Source organism: Vigna radiata, chromosome 11 (genome assembly GCF_000741045.1).
Source record: "Vigna radiata var. radiata cultivar VC1973A chromosome 11, Vradiata_ver6, whole genome shotgun sequence".
NCBI classification, from domain to species: Eukaryota; Viridiplantae; Streptophyta; class Magnoliopsida; order Fabales; family Fabaceae; genus Vigna; species Vigna radiata.
This window is the reverse complement of record NC_028361.1, coordinates 5,878,307-5,896,706: the sequence shown is the minus strand read 5'-3', so window position 1 is coordinate 5,896,706 and position 18,400 is coordinate 5,878,307. Positions and strand designations below refer to the sequence as shown.

The window sequence follows — 18,400 nt, the reverse complement described above, 5'->3', positions numbered from 1 at the left end:
AAGAAAATATATTCAAATTTAAGTCATGTAAATGCTCCATTAATGAGCCATGTAAATGCTCCATTAATGTAGAGAGAGAAAGAGAAAGATTGTTAAGGATAGTGGAGAGGTGTAGGGTATTTTTGGAATAAAAGAAAATAGTGGGGAGGTGTAGAATATTTTTGAAATAAATTAAATTAATGGGAAGGTACAAGTCCCACTTGGGGAGGTGTGAGGAGTAACACCCATAGATCTTCAGTAATGGCCCACAGGTTCGAAGTTCATTAACCTATATGTTTTTGGGCTCAATTTAGTTAAAATATCCTACTCTTACTTATGCCCGCTTCTTCCTGCACCGACCTTTTTTCTTCCTGCACCCCTAATTTTGAAAATGTCAATCTTATTCTTAGGTTAGAAGAATTAATATAAAACCCTATAATTCAACCGAAATATATTTCTAAATCACAAAATACATTCTAGATTCTCCAATTCGATTTAAATTTTGGATTAACCAAAATGTGAATGTAGTGAAGACTAGATAGTGAATAGGGACTTAAATCTATTCCAATAATGAAATGCTTTTTAAAATATAAGTAAAGATTTGCATCCACTTTCTTAGTTTGTTTTCCTCATCATCAATCTTGTAATAAGTTAGTCTGTAGTGAAAGATAAATCGTACGGTTCACAAAACCATAATTAATCCAAAAAAGATAGTTGGTTTGGTAATTTAGTTAATTACATCAAAGTTTTCAAAGTCAACAACGACACCTGTCTTTAAACTTCATTTACTATTTTTAAGTAGTGTATTGTGATGAACAATGTTCACCAAACAGGACAATCCTCCATAAGGCTATATTTTCAATGTATGAGGAGGATGGGTTTGTTTTAGTGAATTTCGGACGATTTGCGAGTGAGAAGAATCAAGCCATGAAAACATGACATTTGGAAGCAAATACAAATTATTTTAAGATACTTGAATAGATTTTGCTCATATTAAATCGATTCTAAATAATTAAAAAAAAATTAAAATTGATCTTTCAATAATGAAATCGATTATGATTATTTTATATATACATTTTCTTTCCTTACATATATAAATAATTAGCTTTTATTTTTTATTATATATTATTAATAATAAAAATAAGGTTTAAATATTATTTTTATTTTTATTTTTGTTCAGTTTGTTTAATGTGATTTTTATTATTTTTTTTGCATTCAATTAGGTATTTATTTTAGTAAATTTTGTTCAATTTAGTATTATTTTAATTTTTTTGTCTATCACCGTCGGTCCAAATCTCTTTCAATTCATTCCATTGTTGTTACAAGAATTATTCATTTTCATCTTCTCCTCTCTCCTCGTTACAATCACAATTAATCACACTATAACAAAAATTAAAATTGAATAGAGAAGAAGGAATGGATTGAATAAGATAGAAAAGGTGAAATGCAATGATAGTTATAGAAACCATGGACTTCACTATAGAACCATGGATTCAAAAGATTGAAACCCTCGTGAAGGAGAAGGAAGAAAGAGAAAACATTAGACAACATTAACGATGGCTCTAATGGCGACGAAGTGATGACAATCTGACGAGTGAGCGGGGATTTTGGTTGGATAGTGAGGCGATGAATCCTAGTGTCAATGGTAGTGTGCTTCGTAGAAAGTGACAAACTAATGACTTGTTGACCGAGCTTCTCAACTAAGCTTCTCTTTTATTAACTTAGCTTTTCACTCGATTTTCTCTTTTTTTTGGTTTAGCTTCTCAGCCAAGCTTCTCCTTTGCTGACAGACTATGTAAGCAAAAATAACACACGTTAGCACATGTCTTGTAGGCAATGTTACTCTCTATACTTTTCCATTAATAGTTTAAAGAGAATCATAGAAACGATCTAAATTGAACAAAATTCACTAAAATAAAAACTTAATTTAACATGTAAAAAAAATGAAGATCACATTGAACAAATTAGACAAAAATAAATATCAAAATAATATTTAAACCTAAAAATAATAATATTTACAATAATAATACTTTTTTGTAAGTTATAATAATAATTTTCTTTTCATATATGTACATGTCTATATATAAATAAATTCTTTTTCTATTCTTTTTCCATCCACCCACACCCCTTCAAATCCTCAATCCAATTCAAAGTTAATTGAAATTAAAACTTTTAAATAAATTCTACAATTTCAGTAGTTGCCACATAAATTCATATAATGATACTATGTTTGTTAACAATTTCTCAAAACACTTCTAATATATATATATATATATATATATATATATATATATATATATATATATATATATATATATATGTAAATTAATGATTATTATTTTAATGATAGTATTACGAGTTACTAATTACTTTTATTTCTTTTGTTATAGAATTAAATTAAAAAAATTGGCATTTCATTGAATAAATAAATCAATATTTAAAGATTGTTTCAATTATTATTTTTTTAATTAATTGGATGCAACATAGAATTCACGGCATAGTAGGATTCCTTCAGTTGTTGAAATGGTTTTTTTGGTGGACAAAGCTTCAGTTTATTTTGCAACTGCGGTTTAGTTAGTTTTCTGTCTTTCTAAACTAAAAGTAAAACAAAAAAAAAAAGGTCCTAAAACAAAGTAAAGCCGCATGTCGCTTATTTATGTTGTCAAATTCATAAATATGAACCAAACTTTCTTAACAAATTTCCTATTCCTACTCTTTCGGATCATCCCTACATTCCAACCATTACAATGCTTCATACTTGTTTCTTACCATCTTCACTTCAACACTTTCAATCTCTCTCAACGCCATGCAGATCACCCATTTTCATCATCTTCTTTAATAAATTACAACCCATCCTCATAATTTGCCTTGCAACACACATACACTGTTATGGCACTTTTTAAGACACGGAAGAGATCATCATCACCATCTTACGTATCAACCCTCACAATATTTGTGTTCATTGCACTATGTGTTTTTGGCGTCTGGATGCTATCCTCCAAGTCAGTAGTGCCACCTCAAACACAGAGCGATGAAGACATTGCAACCCGAACGTCCATTGATACCTCTACAACCAATGACGAACTCTCTGCCTCCCATGGAATGGCTGAAAAAATTGCAGAAACCAGAAAAGACAGTTCATCTTCTGTCTTTGGGGACAACCCTGGACAGCTTCCCGAGGATGCCATAAAATCTGATGAAAAACATTCCAACATGGAGTCACAAAATCAGCACATCATGGCCAGCATGGACGCACAGCTTTCTGAGGAAAGCTCGTTAACTCAAAAGGAGCAAGCTTCCGTGATACACGAAGCTGGCGCAGATAGTGATGTGAAAATAACTGAGCCTGAGAAAGCTCAGCAAACCGTCACCACAGCGGCGGTGGAACATGAGGAACCCAGCATTGGAAAGCAGCAAGACGTTCAAGGTTTTGACACTAAACCGGCGGAAGAAGAAATAAACAAGGAACAATTTCTAGAGGACAAAGGCGGCGTTGAAGCAAATCCTAAAGCAGACGTGTTGCAACAGGACCCTGAGGCGGCTTTAAAGGGAACAAATTCTGAGGAGGTGTCGGAGAAGATTGAAAAGCCGAAAGTAGATGAGGTTGAGGTAACGCAGAAACCAAAAGCAGAGAAGAAAGGTCGTAAGTCAAAGAAGCAGTGGTCGACACAAGCTGCTCAGTCACAGAAAGAAAACAAAAGACAGCAAGTTGAATCGAACAGTGAAGAGAAACTTGAAGATCACGAATGGTACCTCTGCAATGTCACTGCCAATGAAGATTATATACCGTGTTTGGACAATGAAAAGGCAGTGAAACAGTTGCGTACCACAAGACACTACGAACACAGGGAAAGGCATTGCCCAGAAGATCCTCCTACTTGTCTCGTCCCACTTCCCAAAGGTTACAGAACGCCCATCGAGTGGCCTAACAGCAGAGATAAGGTCACTTTTTTGCATTCAAAGATACATCAAATACATTAAAATTAATTTATATGACAAAAATCCAATTTATTTATTCTATTTTTATATACCTCCGAGGCTAATAAGATCGAATTTCGAAATCATCATCTTACAGACCGATAATTTAATAATAAAATAATGTACATTAGAATTTTACGTTAAAAAATTAAGTAAATTTGATAAAAATGTTATTATTATTATTATTATTTGAAGTTGTTAAATAGATGGTTTTTGTTGGATGTGATGACGCATTTGGAAATAGATATGGTACCACAATGTACCACACAAGAAGCTAGCAGAGGTGAAGGGACACCAGAACTGGGTGAAGGTGACCGGAGAGTTCTTGACCTTCCCTGGAGGTGGAACTCAGTTCATTCATGGAGCTCTCCATTACATCGATTTTCTTCAACAGGTCAGAATGAGAATTTCCAACGAATACTGCTCATAAATCGTAATTTGTCCTAAGTAGTTTTATAATTTGACTCACGCAGGCTCAACCTTCTATTGGATGGGGAAAGCACACACGGGTGATCTTGGATGTTGGGTGTGGGGTTGGTAGCTTTGGAGGGTTTCTATTCGAAAGGGATGTTATTACAATGTCTTTTGCACCTAAAGACGAACATGAAGCACAAGTGCAATTTGCCCTTGAAAGAGGAATTCCTGCAATATCTGCTGTTATGGGTTCTCAAAGGCTGCCATTCCCCAGTCTTGTATTTGATGCTATACATTGTGCACGTTGTCGAGTACCTTGGCATGTAGATGGTTGGTCCTCGTAACAACTATTGATTGTTCATAATGGCTGAGTTTTTGTGCTAACCATGATTGTTGAATAATGTGAAACTCTTTTCTAGGTGGCATGTTGCTGTTGGAACTGAATCGGCTTTTGAGACCAGGTGGTTTATTTATTTGGTGTGCAACTCCTGTGTACCAGAAGCTTGAAGAAGATGTCGAGATATGGAAGGGTGGGATTATTACATATCATATTTTTTATTTTTACTTTTGAAAAGATAATTAACTCAACACTGACATCCTGAAATGTTATTCCAGAAATGACCTCACTCACAAAGTCCATTTGTTGGGAGCTTGTGACCATCAACAAGGATGAACTGAATCGTGTTGGTGCTGCTATTTATCGCAAACCCACTTCCAACGAATGCTACAACCAAAGGGCGCACAGTGAACCTCCATTGTGCAAGGACGATGATGATCCAAATGCTGCCTGGTAAATCTCTCGTTGTATTGTTTGATATTTGACCAGTAAAGTACATATAACAACACCTGTGATCTTGATTGGTCTATTTTACTATATTTCAGGTATGTGCCTCTGCAGGCATGCTTACACAGGGTGCCTGTGGACCACACTGAGAGAGGAGCCAAATGGCCTGACACTTGGCCTCGTCGACTAAATAAACCTCCATATTGGTTAAACAACTCGCAGACTGGGATCTATGGAAAACCACCCGCCCAAGATTTTGCAGCAGATACTAATCGTTGGAAAAATGTTGTGGAGGAGTTGAGCAACATTGGTATAACTTGGACTGACGTGAGAAATGTCATGGACATGCGATCCATCTACGGGGGGTATTGATTCAACTCAGGGTACAACTATTCTACATTTTTATACATACGAAATCCTCAATCTCTGTCTCGTTCGTGCAGATTTGCGGCAGCTCTAAAGGATCTTCCCGTCTGGGTGTTCAATGTGGTGACCGTAGATACTCCGGACACACTTCCTGTCATCTATGAGAGAGGTCTTTTTGGGATATATCATGATTGGTGTGAATCCTTCAGCACGTATCCAAGAACTTATGATCTACTGCATGCAGATAATCTTTTCTCAAAGCTGAAAGATAGGTATGGGTGGAAGTAGTATGATCCTTTAATTTTCGCTTATACTAGAGAAACTGCATCAGGCTGACCCAGTTCTGCTGTTTTGGCTCTTTAGGTGCAAACTAACAGCTGTTATGGCAGAGGTTGATAGAATAATTAGACCAGGAGGTAAGTTGATTGTCCGTGATGAACCTTCCACCCTCAGCGAAGTGCGAACTTTGTTAAATTCTCTACATTGGGAAATATTACATGACAAAATAAAAGAGGGTGTACTTTGTGCAAAAAGAGGCAAATGGAGGCCTACGGCTATAGCAGTGTCCTGATGAAGTGACAGTGGTTTAATTCAAGGAGTCTTTCAATCGAAGCTATGCCGTGGCGTTAACGTGTATTCGGCTTCTCAACCCCACATGGCACAGCAACTTCCAGAAAACGTCACACTATTATTTTATAGGTTTTCATAGCATGTGTACATCAGTTTTTAGTTTAATTACCCCGAGATTATTATCATATAATGGGAAACTTGTCATAGATGGTGTACCTACCCACTGATTTAGATTTTTACTAGCCAATATAACATGTCTTATTATTCTGTTTTGAACCTGGTTGAGTAATAGTTCATGAGTGTAAACTGAGAAAGACAGGAGAAGTTTGACCTTGGTTCATTCGTAGGATCATAATTTTCTCGATGGGAACAATATTTCAGACATTTTTATGTCTCCAGGCCGTCATATGGGATTGATTCACCAAAACATCATTGAAGGGGAAATATTCACAAGTAACCAACAGTTTAACCCAGAGAAAAGTATAACAACTAGAGCTCAAACTCAACGTTTCAGAGCTCATCCTTTGAATAGTACTACATATCTATACAAAAAATTCATGCGGATTCGAAGCAGAATGAAGAAACGACAGGCTATTCCTGTACTGAAGAATACACACTGTCGCCTATATAACCAAAAATAAAAATGAAATATACTATGCTGCTATAAGCTTGAAAACCTCATTATCAATCAAAGATGTCAGTGTCCACATACCAACGAATAGTAGATGCTACTATGCTAGTGCTCGTAAATCTCTAGCACACCATCAACTTGCACTGAGAAGTTTCTGCAACTCACCACTTTGGACTGCAGCACTGAGATCTGAATTTGCGAAAACAGCATAAAAGTAAAAAGACTGAGGGAATGAAACACGGTGAATGAAAAACGAAGACAGATCGAGGGGTTAACTGTAGACCATAGGTAATAACTAACAAGAATAACAGATAGAATTTTTTATTGGTATTTCAAAGTTATGAATGAGATCGCATCTGCAAAGAATTGATAATTAATAAAATTAGTTTTGAACTTTATTTTTGGTCAGCCAAAAGATAATTTTACAACAAAAGGGTGCAATGGGTACCCAACTCACATGAATTCAAACAATTTATGTCTGAATGTTTTTATTCTAAAATAATGTTAAAAACCTGGTATAATTCTTACCTATCACAAAATCTACAACTCTACAAGTGACTCTAACTCAATCAATTTTGGTTCCTAAACAATCCCTCACTCTAACTGGACAAGAAAATATTCATCTAAAATAAAGTTAATTGGTAATTCAACTGTGAGTATGAGTAACAATTTAGAACTAACCATCTGATCCACCAATATGCTTGCCATTCACAAATACTTGTGGCACTGTCCTTCGACCGATCAAATCCAGAATAACACTCTGAATTTCATACCCGTCATCTACAGGAGAAAATAACACAAGCACCGTGTCCCACGTGAAAAGCTTGAACAACGAGAGCATTTTAACATAACAGACGCAAACTGGCTAGTTATGATTACCTCGTAAATCGAGCTCCACCACAAACGGTTTCTCATTTAGTTCAGCAAGTATGCGTTTGGCCCGCAAGCAATAGCTACGAACAAGAAAGAGTAGCAAACCCTAATTATTGAGACAATATTGCATCAAACGGAATGAAGGAAAATGGAGAAATTAGAAGGAACGCACGGGCAATAGGATTTGGAGAAAACAGTGATTCTGTTGGAGTAGATGGCGTTTTGAACGAAGGCGGAAACAGAATTAGAGGCTTGGGCGTGCAGTGTTCCAAACCACAACACAAAAACAATGAACGTCACCGTTACGACCATACTCCACTTTAACCCCATCATCATTCTCCTTCCCTTTCGCAAATACACTGTTCCTTTCCTTCCTCCTCTCCGATGGCCGCAGTGCCCCCAGATTTCTTAAAACGCAAAACAAAACCGTCGTTTTGTTGCTCAGACTCAAGGAAAGCACCTGTTTCTTCAATTAACAAGACCAGTTCTTCAATTAACTTTAATTTAATTATTTTTTACAAACTTCATTTTTAATTTTTACTTTATTCTACAACTATGAAAAGGATTATTAAATATTCACCTCATAGAAAATATCAAATTGTCTTTTTTTTTCACTTATATTTTTCCTTCTTTTCCAGTATTTTTTTTTTCTTTCTTAGTCTCATGTTATATCTTCGAATCTTTCACGCAATATTATATTCTACTCCTTTTTGGTTTATTATTATTGATCATGAGGATTTCTTTATTTTGCCACTTTGAAAAAAAAAAAAACTTCAATCATCATTCAATGCAAAAAATGGAATAAATACATTTTATTTTTTTATCCCTTCTCTTTTGATATCTGAAGATATATTTTAATCAAGGTTTAATATTTATTTTGGTTTCTCTTTTGGAGGGTTTGTTCAAAGTGGTTCTCCTTTTTTTTAAAGTTCACTATAGTCCTAGATTTGGCAAAAACTGTTTAAAGTGATCCTTTTTGGTTACGGCGTTAACTTGACTAACGCAGAGCTGCCAGGTGTGTAATATGTGATGATGTGACATTGTTTTGTCTTTTAAAAAAATAGATAATTGTGACGTGTAATTAAAAAATGAATTAGAAGTAATTTTTGGTGTGTAATTAAGTAAATCATCCTGTTACAGTACTGATTCATGGTTATTGTTCCAAATTTTAAAAGCAATGGTTAGGGTTTTTGGTTATTTTCTCCAGAGTTTTCGAAAGTTAAAAGGCTAGGGTTTGGAATGGCTTCTTCACAAAGTGGTTGTTCTTGTTTGAAGACAACGAGCAAAGTCGCTTTGCATTCATCACAGGGTGGTGTTTCGAGGGGTGTTGGGATAACCCCTATGTACTTCTCGTGATGAATGACTAGGTTGTATCGAGGTGTAGAAAACGAATATGGTGGAGTGATGTTGCGATTTGGGTTTTTGCATATTAGGGGTTTTTTTATTTGGGATTTTAGGGTTTTTTGTACAGTTTGTGTGATTGAGGTTGAGGAAAAAGGAAATTGAGATTGAATGAAGGTTTTTCTCGTACTTGGAGATTGCGAGGAAAAAGGAATTCTCCTCTTTTTTATGCTGCTGCAAACATCCTAAGAGGCTTTCATTATTTAAGAATAAAGACATCCATTAAACAAAGAAGTCTCACATGTATCATCTAGAGTATCNNCANCCAAGGAAAATTGAAGTACGAAACCAGTCTTCAGCTAGTCATGAAAACTTTAATAAAGCTTTTAGGTNTGTGACANCTTCTTCAATGGCATAAACTATCATCTTCTTGTTCAACATAAACATATATCTAATAATATATTCTGTTAGGTATCCTTAATATGTATGATAGCCATATACCTCAGGGCACATTGCACAATTTTTAAAGAAAAGGGGGACCACATTTAACATTTTTAAACCATTGGGGGGACTAAAACGAACTTTTTTACACGAACCCAGATTGTTCATTTTAATTACAGTAGAAACTGATAATCATCCTCTACATGAAAAACACATAAAATTTTCAAAATTCTCAAAACATTCCTTGTAGTTATGGCAACTTTCGTTACAACAATGTGAGGAATGTGAAAATCCTTTGCCCCATGGCTTCAAACAAGAAGAACAACTTTGTGAAGAAGTCATTCTTAATCCTAACCCTTTGCTTTTAAATTTTGGAACAACAATTTTGCTAACTGCAGCGCAGCACGAATGGCCAGAAAACCCATTCGTTGTTGAACGAACCACACTCTTGAGCAAACCACAAATTCAATTACACCATGAACGCAATTTCACCAGGAATCGAAATTTGGGTTGCTGAATTAGACTGTTGAACCCTAAATCGCCCTTAATTCGCAAGTTGATTTTACCCCAAATGCAGTTAATCCTAATTTTATTTTAACCCTATCTTTTAAATATTCCACATTATTTTAAATTACGTTTATTTTAACACATATAAAACGTCACAATGCCATGTCAATAATGAGTTTCCAACTCATCAAATTTGTGTCAAGGGGGCAGTTCTACCGTTAGTCTTTTTAACGCCGTAAGTAAAAAGGATTAATGTGCACCATTTTTGCGAAAAGTAGGATATTATTGAATTTTTGAAAAAAGGAAGGACCACTTTAAACAGACCCTACAAAAAGAGGGACCAAAATAGGTATTTAAGCTTTAATCAATCATCCAAGTGCATAAATTGCGAAAATAACAGTTAGACTCTCATAAATTGCGAAAATTACATCCTCATCCTTCTTTTTTCTTTTCCATCTCATCATTCTTTTTAAATATTTCAAACCAAATTTAATATTCTTACTTTTATTAGTTTATTTTCTTTATTCATTGTCGATCCAAAGAAAGAATTACAGAACCTATTTATGTATAAAATTTAATAGTGAAATAATTTATATTATTTGAAAAGTTGCTTTTTAACACAGAAAATAATTAAATTAACATTTTCAATTTGAATAAATTTAAATAATGATGTTAAATTTTTATTAAAATAAATAATATTTTTTATTTAAATAAATTTTCAGCAATTAATATTATTTTTTATTAAAATATTAAATCATTAGTTTATATTCAAATAAAATTTAATCACTAATATCAATAATGATTAACTTTATTAAATTTATAAATTTATTAACAATAAAAATGTCTACTAATTATTGAAATAATGTAATTAATTTAGTTTAAGTCTAATAATTATATGAATACTTTATTCTGAAAACAGTTGAAGTTATTATAAAAAAAATTCAGTATATTTTCCATTTGTAAAATGTATCTTTAATTATTTTTTTATAATGACTTTTGTTAAATATACAATAACATATAATCTATTATTAATAAGTTGTTAAAAAAATTATTAAAATATTATCTTCTATTCCATTTCATCAATGTAAAGAATAAAAGTTGTTTCCTAAGGAATCAAATTCTGAAAGTTACGAAATTTTGAGAATTATTTTTAACAATTTTGTTATAACAAAACACATGTTATTATTTTATTAATCTGTTTTAATTTATATTTTAAAGAATATTTGAAATGGATTATCACGTTAGCATTAAAAAAAAATAATTATTAAAAGAATTTTTGCAAGCAAGAACCGATAAATCTATTCCGTAAATTCTTGTGTCAATAACTTTGTCTGGAAAAGGGTTTATTGTGTGAAACAATATGTTAATAATAAGCTGCTGGAAAACTGAAATGAATAGCACTTGTACTGGGTCTGTAGGTCAAACTCCTTGGGAGGAAAAGTCAGAAAGTCACTGTTGGTTGAAGGAAGCTTCTCATCACCACACACGAAAAGAAGTGGAACAGAACCCCCCCTTTTGCTGAAGATCAAGTCTTCTCCTCTTGTTGGGAGATCCTAACTGCAGCAGACGATGGCCGAGGTTGCCGTGTCAACTGTTGCTACAAAGCTGGCGGAGCTACTGGTGGAGCAAGCAGCGGTGGCGGTTTCACAGCTTGCAGGGGTAAGAGGGCAGGTGGAAAATTTGAAGAACGAATTGGGGTGGATGCAGAGCTTTCTCAGGGATGCAGATGCCAAACAAGAAGGCAGCGACCGAGTTCGCTTGTGGGTGTCGGAAATCAGAGACGTGGCTTTCGAGGCAGAAGAACTAATAGAAACCTACGTGTACAACACAACCATGCAGAGGCAGTTGGACAAGGTGTTCAGACCTTTTCATCTGTACAAGGTCAGAACCAGGATCGATAAGATCCTGTCCAAGATCAAGAGTATATCCGACAGGCGGGAAACATACGGCGTCGTAATGATAGGTGATGATGGTAATAATAGTAATGAAAGGTTGAGGCAGTGGAGACAGCCTTCTCCTTCTTCTGAGGAAGAGTATCTTATTGAGCTTGAAGATGACATGGAATTATTTCTTACCCAGTTGCTTGCCCTGGAACCAAACCCTTACGTAGTTTCTATAGTTGGCATGGGGGGTTTGGGGAAAACCACTTTGGCTAAGAAGCTCTACAATCACAATAAAATTACCAACCATTTTGACTGTAAAGCGTGGGTGTATGTCTCTAAAGAGTATAGGAGGATAGATGTTCTGCAACGGATTCTGAGGGATGTGGATGGTGCCCCCAGACATGAAATGGGGAGAATACCTGAGGAAGAGTTTATCAACAAGTTGCGCACTGTGTTGAGCGAGAAAAGGTATTTGGTGGTGCTTGATGACATTTGGGGGATGGAGGTTTGGGATGGGTTAAAATCTGCCTTTCCTAGAGGGAAGATGGGAAGCAAGATATTGCTGACCACAAGGAATTGGGATGTTGCTTTACATGCTGATGCCTGTAGTAATCCTCATCAGTTGCGACCATTGACAGCAGATGAGAGTTTGAGATTGCTCAGTAACAAAGCTTTTCCTGGAACAAACGGCATCCCCTCAGAGTTAAAGGATCTTGCGACGGAGATTGTGGTCAAATGTGGAGGTTTGCCTCTGGCTGTGGTAGTAGTCGGTGGTTTGCTGTCTAGGAAGCTCAAGTCAAGTGGGGAGTGGAAACGGGTGCTGCAAAATATCAGCTGGTACTTGCTAGAAGAGCAAGAGAAGATAGCAAGAATTTTGGCCCTAAGCTACAATGATTTGCCTTCTCATTTAAAGTCGTGTTTTTTGTATTTGGGTCTTTTCCCGGAAGTTGTGAACATTCAGACAAAAAAATTGATCAGACTATGGGTAGCGGAGGGATTTCTTCCGCAAGAAGGAGAAGAAACTGCTGAAGGTGTTGCCCAGAAATATTTGAATGAGTTGATTGGTAGGTGCATGATTCAAGTGGGAACAGTAAGCTCGTTAGGCAGAGTCAAAACAATTCGCATCCACCATCTCCTCAGGGATCTTTCACTCTCTAAAGGAAAAGAGGAATGTTTTCTCAAAATATTTCAAGGTGATGTGGCAGGTCCATCAACTAAATCCCGGCGCCAGTCCATGCATTCTTGCGATGAGAGGTATGACTTCTTAAAACACAATGCGCATCATTCACGTTCCTTGCTGTTCTTCAACAGAGAATATAATGCAGATATAGCCAGGAAACCCTGGCTTCCTTTAAATTTTCAGCAAGAAAAGAAGTTGAATTTCATCTACAGGAAATTTAAGCTACTCAGGGTATTAGAATTAGATGGTGTTCGGGTAGTTAGCCTGCCAAGCACAATAGGGGACTTGATTCAGCTGAGGTATCTAGGATTGAGGAAGACTAATCTAGAAGAAGAACTTCCACTTTCCATTGGAAATTTGCTAAACCTGCAGACACTTGATCTAAGTTATTGTTGCTTTTTGAAGAAAATACCAAACGTAATTTGGAAGTTGGTGAATTTGAGACATCTGCTCCTGTACACTCCATTTGATTCTCCGGACAGTGGCCATCTACGGTTGGACACATTAACCAATCTACAAACCCTACCTCACATTGAGGCTGGAAACTGGATAGTAGATGGTGGTTTAGCGAATATGGCTAACCTTAGGCAATTGGGGATTTGTGAATTATCAGGACAATTGGTGAATTCTGTACTTTCTGCCGCACAAGGATTACGGAACCTTTATTCACTGTCACTATCACTTCAATCTGAAGAGGATGAATTTCCAATCTTTATGCAGCTGTCTCAGTGCACTCATCTCCAGAAGCTCTCTTTAAATGGAAAGATCAAGAAGCTACCCGATCCACATGAGTTCCCTCCAAACCTCTTAAAACTAACTCTACATAACTCCCACCTACAGAAGGAGTCTATTGCCAAACTGGAGAGATTACCAAACCTTAAGATGCTCGTTTTGGGTAAAAGGGCATACAATTGGCCGGAACTGACTTTCAATTCCGAAGGGTTTTCACAATTGCATATTTTGCGACTTGTTCTTTTGAAAGAATTGGAGGATTGGAAAGTTGAGCAAAGTTCAATTCCAAGGCTTGAGTACATGGTTATTGATCGTTGTGAGAAGTTGAAAGCGATTCCAGAAGGACTGAAAGCTATCACTTCTCTGAAGAAATTGAAAATTATAGGAATGCCAGTAGAATTTGAACATAAACTTCGGACGAAAGATATCTCCGAGTTCGCAAATACTCCGGTAATTGAATCAACTACAGACATTTTGGCAATTGGTACGCTACTTTATTCACCTATCTGATACAAGATTTGATGTGAAGTACATTGTCATTGTAAGTAAATGCAAAGAATTTACAAAACTTACTTTCATTATTGCATATCACACTGCAGATTAATCGCTGGCGCAATGTTGGTGATAATGATAAGAGACCCACACCTTCATCTATGGAATGGAAGCATTTGCAAGTTCTGACACTCAATAGTTCAGGATCCTGCTTCAATTTTTTTTTTTTTTTTGGCAAAATTCATCTTCATGATGATATGGTACAAGCACTGATCAGTCTTTTCACTTCTATTCACACAGGATCTTACTCTTTTTCGAAATCTTTGGGAATGGCTTCTGGTAACTAATTCTGAAACTACTCATGTAAACAGTAAAGGGATTTGCCACAATAGAGCATTTCTCTGAGATTGAACAGCTGAGACAAATGGATAGCTCAGTCACACGTAAATGGCCGAGATTTATCTCAATTTTTTAATTTATGGGTTTAATTTTTTTAATGTGGCCAGAAAAGGGTCCTGGATATTCATTGTTCTTTCGTTTTTTGCCGAACGTCACTATCATAAACAATTCTTTTTCATTTACAGCAAAAGCTGAAACGTTAGAAAGAATTTCAGTGCTAATGTAATGCAGCACAGTGCCTCGGGTATAGCAAACCTTGTCACAGCGGCTACGCAAGAGAAAAGAATTTGTCATTATTACTCTCAATAATCAAGTTGTAAGTTCTGTACATCATTCTGTTAAGAAATTTGTATCCATCTCATTGCTACCCCTGTTATCAAGGATGAATGATTACCTAATTGCAAGTTGTTAAAATTGAAAATAATGTGTAATGATTGATGGAAGAAGTACAAAAGGATTATAAAGAGTCTTTATATAGACAACAAACTAACTACTTTCCAACCAAACTCCTAACTATTATATCTCAAAGCTTAACCATTACACAAAAACCATAAATAAAAGGCTCAACCACTTAACGGAAGCAAACAAGATAAATGCTTAACTACAGGCAAAAAGCAGACAAAAACAATCCCACTGTTTAACCATCTATAGCAGAAGCTTAAGTCATAGTAGCTTAAGTCTTCAAATACAACTTTTCTGTGGATTAGAAACAGAATTGCAGTCAATTGAACCAAAACAGTTGTGTGTGCAATTTCTTGATTAACTTACCAACAAGTCTTTGGTCCAACTAATACTCCATATGATCACTTTTATTACCAACTTGATTGATTCCCCAAGGTGCAGATTGAAGGTTACAAAAAATAATAATTTAAAAGCTATTAATTTTTTATTTCACGATAAATGTATTAAAATTGTTTTTCTGATACATTAGTGTTTTACAAAACTTTACTTAGCGTTATTTATTTGGATTATATTTTATTCCACTTGAAAGGTTACACAAATTTCATCGAACTTCATACCTACATATAAATCCCAACTACTTGAACAATTCATTCAAATTTCAAGACTGGGCCTTAGACAACTAATTACACAAACCCAATTTAAACACACAATGACGCTACCAAAAGGATTATTTGAGGCACATCATGCACTGCCAAGGATCACAATAATTGACTCTCATGTTTTCAAATGCTGTAAACAATGGAAAGAAAAGTAAAATCCAAGTGCAATTTTCACAAGTGGTGGTACATCACAATGACGTTACTTCATCACTTGTTAATTTTTCTGCAGTTCTTTCTGATCTCTCCCTTTGATCCTGTTAGAGGAGTGATGTTTCCCATCTTAACCATGGACTGGGCAAATTGTTCAAAGAATAGGTCATTTCTCTCTGCATACTTCCTCACTAAATCCGCGGATTCCTTGTTCTTTGTCAAGAGAACTTCGTCAGAACTTAGCAGACCCTTGTTAGCCAACAAGTTTTTGTAGTAGAAGTTGTCAAATTTAAGTGGGGTAACAAAGTCTAAGACAAACAGATTCTGGTCCCCACCAGATCTTGGACACCGAGTGCGCAATTCAGCAGCATACTGTTGATCAAGAGTGAAGTCTGCTTTTCCATTGCCAGTTTGGTTGTAGAGTCTCTGCCTGAAGCTGGTACACCGGGAATCTCCAATAGTGTGGCTCCCTACAACATATCAAAACTTGTTCATGATGCAGATGCAGCTAATCATACTGCTAATCGAGTGAAAACAAAGTGATCCTCAAATTAAGATGATTTATACTATGTTTATGTCTGTATATGAAAGTATCAAACGCACGTTCAGGAAGTCCTTTAGTTTTGATGGTATTTTTGTCATAATCAAGTTTGCTCAAAGGCCTTTAGTTTGGAAGTGAAAAATAAGTAACTTTTGTGTTGGGTTAAAATTTTCCACGCAATTTTAAGACCAATCTAATTTAAGATCAAATTTTCAAAGATAAATATAATTAATTATTTCGTTTAGCTGGAAATTTTGTATTAATTCTGTCGTGATCTTGAAATATACATAATTTTGCTTGAAACTCAATTTGAACCAAAATCAGTTTTATAAAATCAAACTCATCTAAACAAACTATGGGCGTAAACCAAACATGTTTTGAAGACAAACTCCTAGAAGCAGGTAAGTATTAGGAGTGTACCAGATAGAGCAACGAGATCAACAATGTCAAGCCCCTTAAGCTTGAACTTAGTTAGAATAGTCTCGAATGTGTTGTTGGGAGCAGGAATGTTGTTATTTGAGCCACTGATGCTTGCACCTAGAGAGTCCCTTCTCCCTAAAGGTACTTCCCAGCTTGGTCCTCCGGTCTGCAATGATTAATCAGGCTTTATCACTAATTTTTGAATTTTGGTAGTCAAATTATCAAGGTAATGGTACGAGTGCAGAAAAAAAAAGGGTATTTACAAGAACAGTTGAATCTCTCGCAGCTAGAGCCAAAATGTCAGCGCATGACACTGTATGTGAACATTCTTTCTCTAGTGCGGATTTAATTTCATCAATGACTTCAAATCCTCGTGCTGAATCACGGTTGGGATTTGACCTCTTTTCACTGATAATAGTTCCACTGCTGTCTAGCAAAACTGATGCATCACACCCCTGCAACATCAAACTTGAGTCAAACATTTCAACCATATAAATTTGGTAGTGAAGAATAAAAGTGTCAATATCATCACTCTAAATTTCTGTAATATGAACATCAGCAAGAATAAGAGAGTAAAGACACTGCTATAGATTTTTTTAATTATATTAACTAAGTTATGGGGTTTATTTTCTGTGATATATAGAGAGACCTTGACAAAACAATCATGGAAATGTAGCCTCAGCAATGAAGCAGCCATGCGGGGTTCCTTTGCCACAGCCTTGGCAACAACAGATTGGACAATCTCTTGAACTCTAGGGCATGAACCGTCGTAAAATTGAGGGTAAAGATAACCTTCATTTTTCTTTTCACAGTGACAGAAGGGAGCAAAGGGTAGTAGAGACAGAAGCAGGAGAAAGTTCACGGAGTTGACCATTGTTGTTCCTTTCAAGAACACTTCCCTGAACAACAATTGCACAAGGGTGGTTGAAGTGGTGTTTTCTAGATGGATTGGTGAACATTATGATGGGATATGGTATTTATAGAGAAGAACTTGACTGAAAATTATTGCATGACAGAGAAAGAATGAAAAAAAGAGGCAGTGGAAGGATAGGAAAAGCTGGAGTTGGTAACTAACTAGTTTTCAAATCCGCACAAAAAGATGAAGAGTAGTTAGCTACCGAAACTTGTCATGTTAAATCACTCAAAGCTATAGTATTAACATACTGGTTTGACGTTCAAAACACAGAGCAACACGCTTTTAGTTATGCATAAAGCAAAAATACTTAATGCACAAATAATATTGTCATTTTGGAGTGATTTTTCTCAATAACTTAACAAGAGAGATAAAAAGATAACATCAAGAATTATGAGGTAAGATGAATGACACGATGAATTTAAATTATAAAATGTATGAAAGAACCAAATAGTCTAATTTATGTAAAAGAGAACTCTATGGACCCGGTTCCTTTGACATTGTTAAGGTATTCTTTCATCGAAAGTTGTTTTGGATTGGTCTTTTTATTTTAAGATCAGCATCGATTCCTTTCTTTTTGTTTTTTTAAGCTTCGTCTTTTCCTTTTCACAGTGTCAATCAAAACTGTGATTTAGGCTAATAAGTTATTACCACCATGGTGAAATAACTCTCGTGTTAGTAAAATATTCTTAGTTTACCTAATAATATGTTCTTACACTTTTTCTCACTTCTCTAATTCATTTTT

General features: G+C 35.5%; 4 protein-coding genes across 6 annotated transcripts; 2 read left to right on the top strand and 2 right to left on the bottom strand.

The window, feature by feature from the left end:
* The first annotated feature begins 2,519 nt into the window (after positions 1-2,519).
* Positions 2,520-6,429, top strand: LOC106776665 (probable methyltransferase PMT27). The gene is made up of 8 exons (XM_014664143.2): positions 2,520-3,921; positions 4,202-4,351; positions 4,431-4,701; positions 4,791-4,901; positions 4,987-5,161; positions 5,254-5,520; positions 5,599-5,793; positions 5,885-6,429. Exons 1-8 carry the CDS (start codon positions 2,869-2,871, stop codon positions 6,090-6,092), a joined length of 2,430 nt encoding a protein of 809 aa, XP_014519629.1. The 5' UTR covers positions 2,520-2,868; the 3' UTR covers positions 6,093-6,429.
* A 28-nt stretch (positions 6,430-6,457) lies between these two features.
* Positions 6,458-8,067, bottom strand: LOC106776961 (glutaredoxin-C3). The gene is made up of 4 exons (XM_014664445.2): positions 7,768-8,067; positions 7,602-7,675; positions 7,404-7,502; positions 6,458-6,911 (listed from the first exon to the last, which is right to left on the bottom strand). Exons 1-4 carry the CDS (start codon positions 7,929-7,931, stop codon positions 6,856-6,858), a joined length of 393 nt encoding a protein of 130 aa, XP_014519931.1. The 5' UTR covers positions 7,932-8,067; the 3' UTR covers positions 6,458-6,855.
* A 3,175-nt stretch (positions 8,068-11,242) lies between these two features.
* On the top strand, positions 11,243-14,898 carry LOC106777977 (disease resistance protein RPP8). Of its 3 annotated transcripts, none has more exons than XR_001377002.2 (3): positions 11,243-14,163; positions 14,279-14,369; positions 14,472-14,898. XR_001377002.2 is itself a non-coding variant. In XM_014665824.2 (2 exons), the coding sequence occupies exons 1-2, from the start codon at positions 11,454-11,456 to the stop codon at positions 14,281-14,283; spliced, it is 2,715 nt and encodes a 904-aa protein (XP_014521310.1). In that variant the 5' UTR covers positions 11,243-11,453; the 3' UTR covers positions 14,284-14,898. The 3 variants fall into 3 exon arrangements, 1 of the variants encoding a protein (XP_014521310.1); XR_001377003.2 differs by having other exon boundaries at positions 14,279-14,614; positions 14,756-14,898; XM_014665824.2 differs by having other exon boundaries at positions 14,279-14,898.
* Positions 14,899-15,528: 630 nt separating this feature from the next.
* Positions 15,529-17,865, bottom strand: LOC106776907 (peroxidase 72). Its single transcript, XM_014664379.2, has 4 exons — positions 17,392-17,865; positions 17,006-17,197; positions 16,743-16,908; positions 15,529-16,251 (listed from the first exon to the last, which is right to left on the bottom strand). The coding sequence occupies exons 1-4, from the start codon at positions 17,614-17,616 to the stop codon at positions 15,839-15,841; spliced, it is 996 nt and encodes a 331-aa protein (XP_014519865.1). The 5' UTR covers positions 17,617-17,865; the 3' UTR covers positions 15,529-15,838.
* Between the last annotated feature and the right edge of the window lie 535 nt (positions 17,866-18,400).